This window comes from Athene noctua, chromosome 19, assembly GCF_965140245.1.
Source record: "Athene noctua chromosome 19, bAthNoc1.hap1.1, whole genome shotgun sequence".
In the NCBI taxonomy this organism is placed as follows: domain Eukaryota; kingdom Metazoa; phylum Chordata; class Aves; order Strigiformes; family Strigidae; genus Athene; species Athene noctua.
The window spans coordinates 7,666,423-7,683,854 of NC_134055.1; the positions used below are offsets into that span (position 1 = coordinate 7,666,423).

General features: G+C 58.3%; 1 protein-coding gene across 1 annotated transcript; it reads right to left on the reverse strand.

Moving 5' to 3' along the window:
* Positions 1-4,611: 4,611 nt before the first annotated feature.
* Positions 4,612-16,428, reverse strand: SSC4D (scavenger receptor cysteine rich family member with 4 domains). The gene is made up of 9 exons (XM_074923243.1): positions 16,317-16,428; positions 12,410-12,445; positions 11,366-11,671; positions 9,684-9,755; positions 8,667-8,981; positions 7,655-7,735; positions 7,306-7,383; positions 6,124-6,555; positions 4,612-5,000 (listed from the first exon to the last, which is right to left on the reverse strand). Exons 1-9 carry the CDS (start codon positions 16,426-16,428, stop codon positions 4,612-4,614), a joined length of 1,821 nt encoding a protein of 606 aa, XP_074779344.1.
* Between the last annotated feature and the right edge of the window lie 1,004 nt (positions 16,429-17,432).

Below are 17,432 nucleotides of genomic sequence, written 5' to 3' on the forward strand. Positions count from 1 at the left end.
TTGCTGGCATTGCTGCCAGTTAATTGCTTTCCTACCTCTTTCTAAATGCAAGCGATGGCAGCGAGGCGGCAGCGAGCTGGCTTTTGCCAGCATTTGGCAGCCCACGTGGGGTGGCTCCTGCCAGGGGAACGAAACAAAATTTAAAAAAAAAAAAAAAAAGGCAGAGAAGAGGAGATGATGGATGGGAGGATTTGTAACCGTGGCCGTTTACCCTGGCGGAGGGAGCCCCTGGGCCCGCAGGCGCAAGGAGAAGTGCAGAGCTGCCAGTGCCCATGGGCCATGGCCACGCAGCCCCCCAGCATGGCAGGGGCACGGTGTGGAGAGCAGCCATCCCCGCCGTCCCCCCCGCCACCCCGCTCCCTTTGCCAGCGGACTAATTGCGCCAGTGACTTTGCAGTTCCCAAAATAGCTCCTGGCTCCGGCGGGGTGACGTCAGCGGGAGCCGCGGCGGCAGGCCTGGCAGGAGCTGGGAAGGAGGACGCTGCCTGGTGTGGGGTGCAGTGAACGGCTCCTGCACCCCACCGTGGTCCCACTGGGTGACCTTGGCACCCTGGGCCACTATCCCGAGGGAAAAAGACTTGCTGTGCTGTAGGGATGCTGTGGGGGGACTTGGTCCTCATCCATCCCATCGGAGGAGGAGGTGGTCCAAGACTGCCCCTGCCCTACATCCCCACTGTGTGGGTGCCCACACCTGCAGGACCCCCTGCTGCAGGAGATGGGGCAGGCTGTCCCCATGGGGGTAAATCTGCCCCTTGATGCCCCCATGGGGTAAGGTGTGCCCCCAGGTAGGACAGCTGGGTCCCTGCATCTCCCTGAGGGTGCCAAGGGGTGAGCCAGGGCCCCTGCTCCAGGTGCTCGGGGGACACAGAGGCACATGGGGGGAACGCAGAGGCAGCAGGTGGAGTGGGGGGGGAAGGGGGCACAGCAAGCTGGGGAGAAGAGCACAGCCCAAAGTCACCCAGGTGGTGCTGGGCACAGCAGAGCCAGGGATGCTCTCCAGGCCAGGGCTGCCTCCGGCACTGACTCACCCCTGTGCTGGTGCCCAGCTCCTCCGGTTACAGGCACAGATGGGATTGCCTTAATGGGGCACCGTGGGTGGCAGGGCTGGCCCGGCCTGGGAGGGGCACCGGGCACTGACCCACGGGCCCCTCCAGCCATCCCCGCACTCTGCAGCCTCCCCCCACCAAGCAGTGCATCCTCCATACCATGTCCCAGCCAGTGACACTGCTTGTACTGGTCTCACACTGGTCCCAGACTGGATCCCCTATCCCTCCCAGCATAGCTGGGGGGGATTTAACCATGAGTGCCCCCTTGCCTGCCCCAGTTCCTGGGGAAAACAGCTCCTGAGTCCCACGCCAGTGCTCGGCCGGAGGGCTGGCTTATTATTCTGGAACACAGTGAAATAATTAAACCTCCTCCATTTCCCCTTGCTCATTTGTGCTCCTTCAGCCTGGATTAATGGGTCTCCTCTCCCCAGCACAGACTCATTCCTTATTCCTAATAGCCCATAAATCCCAGCCCCAAAATAACCCCAGCTTTTGCCTGGACCTGCTGAAATATTTATTCTCTCCCCGCTGCCGCCCCCCGCACCATCCCCTCTCCAGGGATGGGGAGAGGAACTAATCAATGGCATCGACCGGTGTGGAGCCGCAGCTGCTCCAGGCGCAGGGAAACAGCTGACGTCGGCAAGAGAAGAGCCGGGCAGGCACCGCGGCTTCTCCCGGCTCCCACGCAGCCGCCACGGCCTGGCTGTGGTCCCACAGTGGGATGCTCAAGTGCCACAGGCATCCCCCGTGCTGGTACACTGCTCCCACCCTGCCTGTCACTCCCTGCTCCCATGGAGACGATGCCCAGCTTGGGCCTGGGGTGTTTTGGGGGTATCCCTGTGGATCCCAGCACGTCCCAAGCTGTCGGTGGGAAAAAAAAGGTGGAAGACAAATGAGGAGGCTTCAGTCTCTCCTGGCTGGAAACCCTCTGCTTGCCGGATTGCAGGTGGTGGAAGAGAGAAGCCTGGGGAGAGCAGGACCTGCTCTTCCCAGCCCAAAGTGAAGAGGAGCCGGGTGTGGGGTAACAGCAAAACCCAGCCCGGCTTTGCTGGTTCAAGGCACAGTCCCCAAGGGAAACAGGGAAAACCCAGCCAGCCTTTATCATCCTCCCTGCAACACCCCAAGAGGCAGCATCCGCCAGAGCAGCTCCTGGCCACCAGCCCCCCCCCTTCCTCCTCCCACAGCCACAGGGAGGGGGGCCAAGCTGGTGGTACCCACAGCACCCTCTGACCCATCCCCAGCTGGCGTGGGCTGCGGGGGGCCTGGGGGGCTGCCAGGGACAGCTCTGCACCCCTCCTCTTGCAGCAGGACCCAGGCATTGCCCAGGTGTCCCGGAGGCAGGAGGCAAGGCGGGAGGTGGTGCTGACAACGAGGGCGGTGAGGAGGCAGCGGGGTGGGCAGCCAAGCGTGCAGGACCTGGTGACCCAGTAAAAGGAGAGATTTTATTCACGTGCTGCCCCCCCCCCCGCCCTCTCCCAGGGTCCCAGCAAGCCCACGTCCAGCTGTGCTGCCACAGCCTGCCTGGAAGATGCTTCTGTGCCTCAGTTTCCCCACTGATGGAAATCTGGGCTGGGAGCAAGATGCTGGGAAAACTCTGCCCACGGGATGCGGTGGAGCGGCAGTCAATGTCAGTCTGATGCTGGGTGCTGGAGCACGGGGCCAAGGCCGCCTGAGGGGACCTGCACCAGCCTGGGAGCTGCTTGGGGACACGTCCCCAATGTCCGCAGAGGTCTGGCAGCTGGGACGTGTCAGCATGCCTCTGCCCAGGTCACCACCACCGGCGACTGAGGTGTGGAAAAGCCTCCTCAAACTGGGGAGCCCTCTGTCTCAGTCCTCAGCCCTGCAGTCACAGCCTCTCGCTCAGGCAGCAGCAGGGGTTGCAGCTCCCAGGACAGTCTCTCTTCCCATCTGCTCCTCGGCCGTTAGCAAGCAGCACCAACTCTACCGCCGTCAGCACTGCAGAGCCCGTGCAGCCGCACAACGGCAACACACCCGCTTCAGCAGCGACCCCGCAGCCCATGGGGCTGCCAAATCCCACCAGGACCCAGCCCAGAGCTGGGCCCAACCTCACCCTCCTGAGCCTGGTGAGGGTCGGGGCTGTACCCCCAGGGCTGGTGTGGGGAAGGGTCCAAGCTCAGCTCCCAGCTGGGCGGGACTCAAGAGCTGCTCGAGCCGGCAAGGGATCTGCACCAATTTTGGGCTGAGCCCTCACCTCTGGGCTTGGGGCATTGCCTTTCCCCAGCCGTGTGCTCCTATCTGTTGGCAGAGGAGGAAGTCAGTTCTCAGCACACCTTTAAAGGACTTTTATTTATTCACAAAACCAACTCAAACACATATAAGAAAAAATGGGAAAAACCCCAACCCAGGAGTATGCACAATCTATCATTATTAACAAAAGAATTGCACAAATAGAGGAGCGAGTGCAGTGGAGGGAGCAGCCAGGACCTGATCTGCGCCACTGCACGAGTCCTTTTCCACCCTCGCACCCCATCCACGAAAACATGAAGGTCATTTTGCTGGTGTCCCGTTAGAAATCAGAAACAGTGGAGGGTGAAGGTGGCTGGTGCTGCAGGCTGGGTCCTTCCACCTAATCTGGGAGGGAAACAGCCTTTACCCCAAAGGCACTGCCACCCTCCCCTCACGCTGGGCAGGGATTTGGGATCTTTCCTATGGTTCTCCGTCTGCTCCTGCCCTGACTGCCCTGGACACTCTGGGGCACGGAGCATCATGGAGCTTCTGGGACAGAGGAGCCAGAGCTGGCAGGGACCTGGTCTGGACCACAAAGGATGGAGAAGGATGGGGAGGCTGCGGGGAGCCTGCTCCTTCCCCACGCCCCAGGGGCTTTTTTGAGCAGGGACTGGCTGTTCAGAAGCCCCCCAGGGAAGGGAAATCTTAGCTGAGCTCTCTGCAAACCCAGCGGCTTTTGCAGAAGAAACAGGAGGTGAAATGGGCACCAGGAAGAATTACTGGGCAACAGCAAAGTGGGACGGGGTTGCAGACGGTGTGAGATTTCTGCTGCATGGAAACTGATGAGGACTTGGTGTTTCTTCTGCCAAAATGGGAAGAAAAACCTGGTACTTGAATTGCTGGGAGGTTTGCAAAGCAAATTGCAGAACAGCAGCAACTCACTGCAGAGCCACTGTAATATCCTGGTTTGATTTCAGCCCCCTTTTTACATTTTCTGAGTATAATCTAACATCATTTTCACAGCAGAATATAAATTTTTTCTCTCCTCATCTCAAACAAAATGGCTGAAACCAACCAGATTTGACACAAAAAATTGTTTTGTTTTTGCAAGGGGCAGTTCGGGGGGGGGAAAGCTTCAACCAGTGTTTTAGGAGCTGAGGAGAGCCCAGTCTTCACCCAGCTCTTCCCACCCTCAGAGCCCAAACACGCATGGAGGGGCCCAGCCAGTGCCCCTGTGGGGTGAGTGGGGAAACTGAGGCAGAGGCTGAGTGTCCCTGACCAGTAGCCAGGTTCAGCCCCTCACCACGGGCATTGCCACCACCTGCCCCCACCATCCCCGTCCCCTCATACCTGAGTGAGGGTCCCAGCAGATGGGCGGTCATAGGAACCCGCAGACAGCACCAGCATCCTCAGAGTGGTCGCAGTTGTGGACATCCCAGCGGATGTGGGAGCAGCGCAGCAGCGAGGGCTCGTGGCCCTTGCACTTGAGATTGTCGAGGAAGATGTAGCCAGTGCCCTGGCCGTAGCGTGCCTCCCCCCAGGCCGCCACGGCGTGCCCACAGCCCAGCTGCCTGCACACCACCTTGGCATCCCGCAGGTCCCAGGCGTCGTCGCACACCGTCCCCCACTGGGACAGGTAGAACATCTCCACGCGCCCCTCGCACCGGTGGCTGCCGTTCACCAGGCGCAGGGACCCTGCGGAGGGGATGGGGTGAGGCAGCCCCTGGGGAAGCCCCTGTCCATCCCACCCCAACACTGCATCCCCCTCTTCCTGCCTGCCACTACCCTGGGACCGTGGTACCCATGGCCTGGGTCCCCAGGGCTGGGGGAGAAGGGACCCTTCCTGGCCAGGTGGCCCCAGGGCAAGAAGAACTCTGGTCTCTCCAAGGATGGGCAGGTGTTTGCTGCTGCCTACAGCTCCCCCACTGCCTCTGCAGGGGCAGGAGCACGAGTGGATGACCACTTGCCAGCATCTGAACTGGGGCTGACCCCCGAAGCATCACGGTGGGTGTTCACGTTGAAGGAACAGACAATAATCTCCATTCCCAGCTCAGCCCCATTGGTCCATCACCTCTTCTCCCCGTTGAGGTCCATCACCTCCTCTGCCTGGACCAGCCCTGGGGGCACCAGGAGAGGCCACAGCTTAACGGTGCCACCAACACAGCCTTTCCCTGTCCCATGGGTTGCTCCAGGTCCGTGCTGCAGACACTGCCAAAGCCGCTGGCCTCTGCCCAAGCCACCTCTGTTTCCAGCCTGTGTGGGTGCAGAGCATCCCCAGGGCTGGCACCGTGTCTCCAGGCGGTACTTTAGTACGTACCGTCCTTGAGACGAGTCAGGGATGATGTGGTGGTCGTAGCGGTGGCTTCTTGGAAATGATCTCCAGTGTTATCAGCGCCTGGTGCAGTGGAGAAGGGGTGGGAAAAGTGACTCAGGGGATTCCTGTGCCCCTCAGGGCTAGGTGAGAGCCCCCCAGCAGCTGTGTGGGGTGGCCGGGGATGGATGCAGAGATGTGTGGGGTGGGATGTGCAGCCGCTGCCCTTCCAGGAAGGCGCACAGATGGAAACCAGGGGGGTACCCATGCTCTGGCAATCACTGGAACATCATGGCACCCAACTGCTGCTGCTGTCCCCCCGAGGGCAGGAGGAACCCCGGGGTCTGGGGGCTCACACTCACCTGCCACCAGGACCCCATTTCCCTCAGTCAGCCTGAGTGTGGCCAAAATCCTCCGTACACCCATTATCTTGTTGGATTTCCATGCCATGGAGCCAGGCTTCAGCAGAGATCTGGGGAGCCCTGGGTGATTGCATCTATCCCCCCTCTCCCACCCGTCCAGCAAGGGAAGACCCTCAGGGAGGAGCTCAGTGGCCACTGGGCTGGCTCCTGCTCTCACCTCGGCAAATGACTCCGGCATCCTCGTGGTGGCCACAGTTGTGCTGCCCCCAGCCCAGGTGGAAGCAGTCGGCCAGGCGAGCCTCGCCGCCGCTGCATCCCACATTATCCAGCAGGACAGGCCCGCTGCCATAGCCGAAGGAGCCGAGGACGGTGGCGGCGAGGGCAGCGCCACAGCCCAGCTGCCGGCACACCACCTGGGCGTCGGGGAAGTCCCAGTCGTCGTCGCAGACAGTGCCCCATGTGCCGTGGTGCTGCACCTCCACCCGCCCGCGGCAGGTCCCGTTCCCATTCGCCAGCCGCACGCCGCCACCTGCGTGGGGGCCCCGGCACAGGTACTCTGCTGGGGGGCTGGGGCTCTGCGGGGGGTCCGATGTCCCCCACTGACCCTCCGGGGGCATGCGGTAAACCCCCGGGGAGCACGGGGTGAGCCCTGGGGATGCAGGGTGAGCCCTTGGGAGCGTGGGGTGAGCACCTGGGTAACCCCTGGGGACATGGGAGCAACCCCTTGGGGGGATGGGGTGAGCCCTGGAGATATGGGTGAGCCTTGGGGATATGGGGTGATCCCTGGGGGCATGTGCTGAGCCCCTCGGGGACATAGGGTGAGTCTTGGGGATGTGGGGTGACTCTGGGGACATGGGCCAACACCCAGATAGCACTGGGAGAGTACTGTGGGCATGGGGTAATCCCTGGAGATGTGGGGTGAAGCCCTGGGGATATGGGGTGAGCCCCTGAGATATGAGGGGAGCCCTGAGGATGTGGGGTAACTGCTGGGGCATGGGTCAAGCACTGGGCACATGGGATAACCTCTGGGGATATAGAAGTGGCCTTGGGGGCATGGGGTGAGCCCTGAGGATGTGGGGTGAGCCCTGGGGATGTAACTCCCTGGGGTACGCCTAGGGACATAAGAGAGCTCTGAGGAGGTGCGGTACATCCTGGGGGCATGGGGCAACTCCCTGGTGGTGTGGGGTGAACTGTGGGGTGCCGGAGTTCCCTTGGGAAATGCGGGGTGAGTCCTGGGAAAATAGGGTAAACCCAGGGGATGCGGAAGGTCCTCTGGGAGCATGGGGTAACTTTGGGGCTGTGGGGCGAGCCCTGGGGACGTGGGGTAACCCCCCAGGGATGTGGAGCCCAGGGATCCGTGTTGGACCCTGTGCAGGACAACCAGCGGCCGCACACTTACTTTCCTGATCGATGGTAAGGAGAGCGGTGGTGGCCACCTCGGTGGCCTGGGAGGGCTGGTCCCTGCCGTCTGTCGCTGCTGGGAGAAGCGTGGGGACACACAGGCGTTGGGGGGTGTCCAGCTCCAGCACCCGCTCCCCCTGCTCCGGTTGGTGCCAGCGGTCTCTAGCACCATGGCAGCCTCATGGCAAGTTCCTGCCGTGGGCAATGTCACCCCCCGAGCCTCACCTACGTGTGGCAGGACTCCAGGGTGACCACACTGGGGTCACAGGGAGACACAGAAGGCACAGTTGTCCCCCCCATCCCCAGCTACAGTGCCAGGATGAGCCAGGTGGGTGCCACCTTCCTACCTGTGGCCGTGGCAGTGAGCGTCTCCTCATAGTCCAGGGCCCCCGAGGTGGTGAAGGATGTGATGGTGGACGTGTCCAGCCCTGCAGTGACACAGAGGGACAGAGGTGACACGTGAGGAAAAGCTGCAAAGCTGTGAACTTGCTGACTCCGGGAGGCAGACCCAGGGTGTTCTGGGTGCTCCAGGATGGTGGGGGATGGAGATGGACCATGTCCAGCTGCCACCCCCGTGGCCCATGTGCTGGAGATGGTGCTTCACCTCAACCCAACCCAAGTGCCAAGGTCCCACCTGCAGCACCGACAGGGTCACTTGCTTCTCCACGTAACTGGGACGTTTACCAGGCAGGGTTCATTAGCTCTAAAGCTTCATTTTTCCCCACCTCACCGAGCAAGGGCTGTGTGTCGTGGTGCCGTTGGCTCCATGCCCAGGCGAGGTGCCAGAAGGGGACAGGGACGTTTAGGGAGGAAAGGACCAGTCTGAAAAAATTGTCCTTTTTCTCCCGCATCAGCCCCTTTGTTCGTTAATAGTGGGAAAGGGAAAGTGCTGGCACTTAGCACTCCTGTCATAATGAGGGAATTCAGGGGGATTATTAACATTATAAATGGTAATCAGTGGAGAATGGCAGAAATACATCATTCAGGGGGGAAGGGGAGGCAAGCTGAGCCTGGCATCATGCCTGGTCCCTGGCAGCCGCTCGCTCCTTCCGGACGCGGGCAGCTTGTTTTCCAGCCGGCAGAGCAGGGAAATGGCAGGCCAGCAGATGCATTTCCCTTGCAAATTGCTGCTTGGGCCATGTCCCAGGCTCTCGGCGGCGTGTTGTCGCAGCCTGCTCCAGAGTGCCAGGATGACGGCAGATAAGGAGAAAGGATGGTCCCGCAGCGCAGAGCCCAGGTCCCTGCCTGACCTTGGGCATGTCAGCATCTCTCTGAGGCCATCTCTCCTTGGAGACCAGGATGTCCCGGGATTTTTCCCCCCCAGGGGACAGCCCTGAAGGTGATGCTCTGCCCTGGTACCTGTGCAGATGACCCCAGCATCCTCGTGGTGGCCGCAGTTATGGATGCCCCAGCCGAGGCTGTAGCAGGCAGAGAGGAAGGGCTCGCTGCCGTCGCAGTTGACGTTGTCCAGGAGGATGCGCCCCGTGCCATAGCCGAAATAAGCGTTGCTCTTGTAATCCAGGGCTTGGCCACAGCCCACCTGCTTGCACACCACACTGGCGTCGCTCAGGCCCCAATCGTCATCACAGACAGTGCCCCAGTTTCCACGGTAGAAGATCTCCACCCGGCCTTGGCAGGTGTCGGTCCCGCTCACCAGACGGATGCTGCCGTCACCTGGAGGGTGGCAGCATGCGCTGAGAAGGACATTGCTTTCCCCAGGATGTCACCGCACATGCCACGGCAGGGCGAAGCCACCAAGCCCGAATCCAGCAGTGCCCATGACGGCAAAGAAACTGGGCAAGAAAGTGCACGGGAAGGGGTGATGCTTTATCACAGAATCATCTTGGTTGGAAAAGACCTTGAAGCTCCTCTAGTCCAACCATGAACCTCACACTGACCGTTCCCAACTCCACCAGATCCCTCAGCGCTGGGGCAACCCGATTCTTCAACCCCTCCAGGGATGGGGACTCCCCCCCTGCCCTGGGCAGCCCATTCCAACGCCCAACAGCCCCTTCTGGAAAAAATACTTCCTAATATCCAGTCTAACCCTGCTCTGGCACAACTTGAGGCCATTCCCTCTTGTCCTATCGCTTATTACTTGGTTAAAGAGGTTCATCCCCCATCTCTGCACCCTCCTTTCAGGGAGCTGTAGAGGGTGATGAGGTCTCCCCTCAGCCTCCTCTTCTCCAGACTAAACAACCCCAGAACTTTAGGGCAGCACAGATGATGGGGGCCTCAGTGAACCCCTGGCACAACAACGGGGTGCCCAGGGGTCTGCCCTGGAGTCAGGGTGCTCCACGGAGGGGCAGAGGGTGACGGGTGGGTACCAGCCCTCAGCCAGGATGGGCCCCTGCAAGCGATGGCTGAGCAGCTTACTTTCCCCATCCTGTACCGAGGCCGTGAGGGTCCTGCTTGTCGGTCCTTCACTGGCTTGTGTTGGCGAGAGCTCTGAAAAGGGAAGCAGAGAGGTGGTGTCCGTTGCTGCCTGCAGCGATCTGTCCAGACGCCAGCTGTGAGCAGTGCCCCATGCTGCCCGCCCCGCTGCTCCCACCACACACTGTGGAAAGCAAGAGGGTTTGCACCAAACCAGCCCTGACGGGGAAAGAAAGAGGGATTTGCAGCTGCACTGCCCCACCCAGAGCTATCTGCCGTTGTAGGTGCAGGAAGGTGGATGGAGCCAGGACCTTGGTGCTGGTATGGTGGGGAGTTGTGCCTGGTAACATGGCATGGGGACCCAGACTAAATCATAATGCTGCACTGAGCAGCACTGAGTGTCAGGCTACTACCTGTCATGGGATTTGGACTCTAAGTCATGGCATATGTATAGAAAAAACAGTACTATTTTGATTTTCCTGCTGGTTTTACCTATATTTGTTTTGCTAAGGAAGTTTTTTCAAGCTACAACATTGCCAGTCTTGTCCCAGCATCTCAGCTGGGCTGGTGAAATTATCTGGGGGTGGTGCAGGGAGCTGGATGGCAGTGGAGCCCAGCAGTCTGATAGCCAGCCACATGCGTGCCCAAGGGCTGCGGGAAGATCCTGAGAAACCCAGCCCATCAACATGGTGAAGATCTGGCCAGCTTCACGCTTTCCTCCGTAACCACAACCAACAGAAAACTGGCTCTTGAAAACTTCCATCCATCACAGGTGGGAGCACCTTTCCTAGGGGTCTGGTGCTTGGGTCAAACTCCTGCATCTCCTCTGAGGCCACCCCAGAGGATCTCCGGGTGTCCTTCACCAATCAAGCTACAAACACCGAACAGCTCAAGCTGCTCCTCTGCCCTTGGACCCAACTGCCCCACCTCCTTCTTCAGTCCTTCCACCTCTCCTTTCCAGCAGCGCCTTGATTCGGGGTTCCTGCTCAAACCGTGACTTACTTCCTCGAGTTGCTGCTGCTCCAACCCACCAGCCAAACCAGCATCCCCCCTCTCCAAGCCCTGCTTCTGCAGGATGTGGGGATTCACCGAGCAGTTGCGGCAGTGGGCGAGCTCCAGGTCTGCACAACCTCACCTTTGCTGGTCGCTGATGGGTGGCTGATGAGCAAACCCTACGCAGCTATGCAGGAGGAGTGTGTAGTATATATGGGGGTCGGCACAGAGTCGTTCCACTTTCACTTGCCAAGTTCAAACGCTTTCCACTGCATTTCTCACCTTTGGGAACATTTCCTACTGCCAAGCTCAGCAATTTAAAGAAAGACAAGTCAAAAGGAGAAAGAGCAGTTGGGCAGCGGCTGAGTCAGAGGCAGGAGTGTGGGTGGGCATGTGCTCTTTCCCCAGGGCTCATGCTGGAGAGGTTGCAAAGTCCCTGAGCTGGGAGTGACAGGGAACACAAACCAAGCTGGTTACCTTATGGAGCACCAGCATGCTGAGCTGGGAGATGACCTGGATTGAGGAAAGGGGCGGAGGAAGGATGCAGAGGAGGTTTGACTGACCCAGGCTCAGAGGAACAGGCTCTGAGATACAACTCCTGGGCTCCCCCGGCACATCAGCAGACACCAAGGCTTACAGCACCGTAGGCACTCCCCTGCTCTCCTTCCCCCTGAGGAACCAAACCTCCTTACCGTTGCACACAACAGCCACATCCTCGTAGTGGTAGCAGTTGTGGATGCCCCAGCCATGGCTCCAGCACTCGCTCAAGGCTGCCTCCCGGCCCTTGCAGTCCACATTGTCCAGGAAGATGGGCCCGCTCCCTTGGCCGAAGGTCATGGCGGCTGGGAGGGCAATGGCATGGCCGCAGCCGAGCTGGCGACACACCACGTTGGCATCCACAATGTCCCAGTCGTCATCACAGACTGTCCCCCAGGAGCCATTGTAGAGGATCTCCACTCGCCCCTGGCACCGGCTGGGCCCGTTGGCAAGCCGTATCTCTGAAAGGATGGCAGAGAGAGGTCCCTCAGCAAGCAACGAACCCACGCTGGGGCCAAGGAGGTGACAAACACTCTTGGGAGTGTCATGGGGAAGGCATGAGCCCTGTCTCCACCAAATCTCTGCTCCTTAAAGAAAATGGTGACCCTTCACTGTAGCACAAGGCAGCTGTTGGCTTGCTGCTGCCCACCTGACGGTGAGATGTGGACTTCTCTTCATCTGCCCATCATCTTGCCTACTAATGGCCTGGGCAATAAACCCAACGAAGAAGAGGAAAGCAGACATGTGGCATAGCGTGATGCCATATGATGGGTGACAAGCGACAAGATGCAATTAGCAAATTTTTGTTAGGCTCAACGAATGCGTCCAGAGCTGGTCCCACATGGGAGTTGGTGGGATGGAGATGATCTCTCAAGCTGCCGGCAATGGGGAGCAGGCACGTAAACTCCCTGGCCTACCACGTCAAGGGAATTATCTGCTTGGGCGTGACGAATGGCACAGGGACAGGGACCCAGCAGGAAGCGGCAAAATTCCCTTCTCAGGATAATAAGCAGCATAGGGATAATAAAGAATCTCTATTTTAATTCTATAAAAGAATTGTAGCTTTTTGTTGCTGTTTTTTGTCAAAATGAATATGCCTCCTTTTTTTTAAATTCTCCAGACCCCATTTTTAACAAAAAAATGCATTTTTCAAATACAAAACTTTCTAGAGAAAAGAGACTTTAAGAGAAGAATCTTACCTGGGAATGCCAACAGTGTGGGCTCGGAGGTGGTGCCTGCAAGGGAGAAGAAAAGGGATCAGATCTCCCCAGTGTCCTTGCAGCGAGCAGAGGAGGGATGCAGCTCAGAAGATGATGGCAGAAGGGATGCGGGTGGGCATGGCTGGGTCCGATAGAGCCTGGCAGCCTCCCAGACCCTTCCCTTTTCTGCAAAGACCTGGGGTTTGTAGGGGAAAGAATAAATGCCCAACCCAGAGCATCATTTCATCTGCTTCACAGGTGGAGAAACTGAGGCAGCAGTGTGTGGTGTGAGTGCCTGTGGCTCTGTGGTGGGACTGTGCTCTAACCACCGGTCTACCTGTGTGTCCCCCTGCCCTAAATCCTGGTTCACCCGGGTTTGTGCAGCTCCCTGAGATGAAGCCTTGGGCCAGGTCTTGGGGAACTTTGTGTCTCCCTGGCTCCATTGCTGACTTGCTGTGGGTCTCAGGCAGCTCCCGCACCCTCCTGCCCTGTGCCCCTTCTCCCCCTAGAAACTCGGGGGGTGAGATGGCAGCAAAGAAAGCCAGTCCTGCCTGACACAGGAAACCTGCTGGAGATCTCCTGATGGAAGATGCTGCACTGGGAATCCCCATTTGAAAATTTTTCTTTTTTTTTCCCCCAACAAAGTCTGCTTTTTGCAAGCTCTATATTTAGACTCGTGTACCAACACACCCATTGATGGGGTGCAGCCACCTTCTGGGATGGAAACTGGCAGTGCTGGAGAACTGCAGGCAGCCACTGCCACATGCCACCAGGCAGGAGGAGGCTTCTGGTGTGGGAGCAGTGTCCTGCCAGCTGCGGGGCTTGGGCTGAGCCCTGCTCCGCAGCCCACGCCAGGAGCCGCGGCCCATAAAACACCACTGGGTCCAGCTGCACCGGGCTGGTGTGGGGGACACAGAGGTATGGGTGCCTGTCCCCTCACCTTTCACCCTTTGGGGTGCATGGCACCTCGCACTGGGTGCTGGTGGCACCATCAACTGTTGGAGGAGAAGAGGTGTGTTAGAAACTGGGAGGGAGAGGAGAGGAGCACGGAACACAGCCATGGCCACGGCTCCTTGGCTGGGAACCCAAGGCCAGTAACCGGAGCCCGGGCGATGCTGCCAAGGGCTTAACAAGAGTTTGCCACAGAAATGTCCTCCTGCAGCTGGGAAGGAGCTCGGTGGAGCAGAGTGAGCAAGTGCTGGGAGAGGAAGGACTCCTCCGTTGTCTTCCTGATTAAATGAAACTGCTTTCGTGTAGAGGTGGGGGTAAATCCAGGGAAGAGCTGCTGGTCTCCTGCAGCTCTGGGGCTGGCATAATCTGGGGGTGTCAGAAAGTCAGGATTTCTCGATCCCAGCCAGCTCAGGACGGGAGCAGCAGGTCTGCCGTACACAGACGGACCCCTGGTGATTTCTGCCTCGGGGCTTGGCTGCCCGGCAACACGAGAAGCGCCGCCGCAGGGCTTTAATTCCCGTTTAATTCTCAGCCCTCTCTGACTAGCGTGAACAAGCAGCATCTGGAGGGAACTGAACGCTTGCAGGATGCATCCCCATCGCAGGGTATTTAAATAAGGGCTCTGAAAGCCCCTGCCAGCTGCCCCACACCCGGAGGGGGGATGCTCTGGGGGACCACAGGCAGACCCAGAGGTTCCCCCATAGGCAGACCCAGAGGTCCCCCCAACAACCCACTCCCTCCACTGGGCTGGGCCTGGCTCCCACAGTTTGGGCATTGTTTGAGCACAGAACCCCTCTTGGCCTCAATTCTGAGTGATGTGGGCTCTCCCCGGGATGCTGCCAGCATGGGACACCCAGGCTGCTGACTTGTCCAGAGGGTCACAGCAATGTGATCATGGTGTCCCGGGTGACAGTGGCCAGGGATGGGTGGCTGGACCTCACGGATGTCCCTGTCCCTGCCCCAGGTATCTGCAAACCTTCAGCAGATGCTTAAGGCCAGCTCGCAGCGAGGGCAGCGCAGATCTCCTCAGGCATCCAGGGCGCCTCAGGCTTCAGACTCTGGCGTCACAGCCCTCTCCCATGGGTGATGCCTTCCGAGCAGATGAAATCCCTCCACACTAGTTACAGCAGCCAAAGGCTGATCAACACCCATGGTGGCTCTGTGGCCTATTTTCCTACCTCTGGCTTGGACCAACCCCGTCCCACTTCAAGCTCAGCCTACGAGCACTGACAGGAAGATCAATTCCTGCTGCTCTGGAGGCGAATGTCAACGCCATGAGAAGCAGCATGAGGGGGACAGTTGAGCAGATGAACCCACCTCCTTTTCCCCTTGGTAGAACGTTGCCTGAGAGACCGTTAAGTCAGCTACAAAACAGGGCTGTTGAAGAAAGACCTGGAAGCCCCAACAGAAGGGGGAGTAAGGCAGCTGTCTCACTGTAACTGTGATCCAGGGTCAGGGGCTGGGAGCGAGATGCCACCCATAGCTGGGATGAACAGTGTCAGATGGGGAGCTCCAGCCGTGGTTGGGCGCCGCTGCCCTCCCCAGCTGGACCCAGGCAGGCTGGAAAGGAATGCTGCGATGCCAGGAAGAACTGGAGATTAAACAGGGAAGACCAAGGGAGCAGAGAGGCTGACTTGCTGAAGGAGAGGACGGGGAAGGACACAACTGCCCCGTGGGCTGGATAACAGGAGATAGGTAATCCAGATCACCTCTGCACCAAAATGTGGAGATGTGAGGCTTTTTAGGAAGAGTGTTTGATTCTGATTTGTATTGATTTTTAACACCTAGTCCACTCCAGTGCTGAAAAAGCAGCAGATAAAAAGGACATTGTTAAATATTCAATATTCATCTCCCTTTAAGTCAAAATCAAAGCTCTGAAATATTCATTTGAGAGCATCTTCCAGCAAAGTCAAGAGAGACCTGAAAAAACTATGCCTGGTATGTCTACATTAATGAGGAATGAGAAGAAAACAGTATTTTCTGAGAAGAGATAGAGCCCTTCATGTTTCTCTGATCCAGCTTCACAAAGCCAAAAGAAAAGGGGAAACTAGCTCAAATAAACACCATCCTTTTCAGGGCACAGTGCTAAATAAAACCACCAATTGAGAGGGCAAATTGCACTTCGTTAGTAACTCAGCCATGCCCATTAATGAAGAGAACTGGGAGAGCCCAGCAGTGCAGGACACAGCGTCAGACCCACCGGGGTCTCCCCAGTGTCCCCAGAGCCTGACTGTGGGCTCAGGTGATGCCACCAGCAGCTCTGGGGGGGGACAGGGAGCTCCAGCTGAGGAGGTGGGAGCTGTAAAACCTGATTTAATCCAATTATGGTGTCTGACTACACCTTAATTGCTTGCTTTCTGGCTGGCTTTGTCTTGGTGGGGCTCTGCTGAGGTAGGAAGGTGCCTGTCTGTAATCATGCTGATCAAGTCACACCAGGATAATCACGCTGCTGCAGCACTCGTGCCGACCCTCGTTTGAGAGCAGAAATGGCTTTTTCCACTTCAGTTTAAACACTTATCAGCCTGGCAAGACAGCGCCTGTCAGAAGTGACTTGGGATGGGTGTGCGCAGGGGACGGGTGCTCATCCAACCCATCGCCTCGGTGGGACTGGTCCCACAGCTCCCATCCCTTGTCCACCAGCATCCTCCCAGCAGCGCTGAGGGCTCTGGGGCTCAGACCTGTGCCGTCCCCGTCACCGGCAGCTGCCTGCTTCTGCCTCCTGCCTGCTCCAGCTGCCTGCCAGCCCTGGATTGCCATCACACATGGGTCGTGGTGGGAGATAAAAGCTGAACTTGCTCCCTCCATCCCTGTGCACACTCAGTGGTATTGGGGACATCGTGATACTCCTGCTCATGCCTCTTCATGAAGAAAATCTCCTGCCCACAAATCTGAGGCCAGGAGGGAGACAGTGGGTGCCTAAAATTACCCCCTCCTGCTGCGCCATGTGGGAACTTACCGGTGCGTCCAAGGAGAAGGAGGAGTGTGGTTGGCATCAGGGAGAGAGGCAGCACCCTGATCTCTGGCCTTCTCATGCCGTGCCGGCTGGCTGGGCAGGGACCAGCTCCCATTGCTGCGCCACAGTCCTACTGCAGATGGGTGTCCAGGGGAGGTTATGCCTGAAACGTGCAGACAGCAGTGTTGGTGGTGATGGCCAGGAGAGCTTGTGCCCCACCAAGGTCCATGCAGGACACACAAGCAAGTCTGTCCTTGGTACTTGCTGGACCAGTGACCAGGAGTCACATGAAAAATAATTCAGTTTGGGTTTATTGAGAACAGGAGATTTATTTTTTTTTTGAGTGGCAAGATGAAGCTGCAGGTCCACATCCCACCAGCAAGACAAAACTGGAAGCAGCAAAAGCCTCAGGGCTGGGCTGCTGTACAGGCAGAAGGATGGACCTCAGACCCACCAGGACACCTGAACGCTGAGCCTCGGAGCTCTCACCAGGGGTCTTCAGCCCCAAGACGATCAGGGAACCATCCTGTTCGCAGCCACGTGGAGCTTGTCCTTCTGTTACTTCCGCATGAGGTTACAAGCAAACCCCATAGCACAGATACACCATAAACCCCATACCACATGTGGGTAAACTGAGTCACACATTAAATCCAGGCAGAACTGTGAAGGAGCTCCTCATCCTCTCAAACCTGAAAGGCACTTCCTAAACCACAGAGTGCACCTGGTACTCCACCAAGTCATGTCACACAACTCCTTTTGGAAAGGGATGGTTCTTCACTTTGCCCCCAGCCAGGTTTCCCTCCCCATGTCCCCCCTACAAGACTGCTCCAGCTCTGCTGGTGACAAACACTCAGCCAAAACCCAGCCTGGACACAGCCATGGCCAACCCTCTGCTTTGCCTTGGTTTCTCTCCTCCAGTGGGCTCCTGGAGACCATGCCCACCTCCTCCTGCATGAAGAGGGGATCTGCTCTGTGGGTGACACAGCCTCTCCACTCCCAGGGCCCCTTCCCGGTGCCTGGCCTGTGCTGGGGTCCGCACACATGGACATATATGGCACTTGAGATATTAAAATTTTCTGTCCAGTGCCTTGCACCCATCTTTTTTGATCACCCTGTGAT

Excerpts from the sequence above, each read along its gene's own strand:
- SSC4D (XM_074923243.1), bottom strand. The coding sequence starts at position 16,428 with ATGGGAGCTGGTCCCTGCCCAGCCAGCCGGCACGGCATGAGAAGGCCA. Across the intron at positions 12,446-16,316 it reads CCTTCTCCTTGGACGCACCG|GCACCACCTCCGAGCCCACA; the intron begins GTAAGTTCCCAC and ends TCTCCCTTGCAG. Across the intron at positions 9,756-11,365 it reads TGTGGCTGTTGTGTGCAACG|AGCTCTCGCCAACACAAGCC; the intron begins GTAAGGAGGTTT and ends TTCCCTTTTCAG.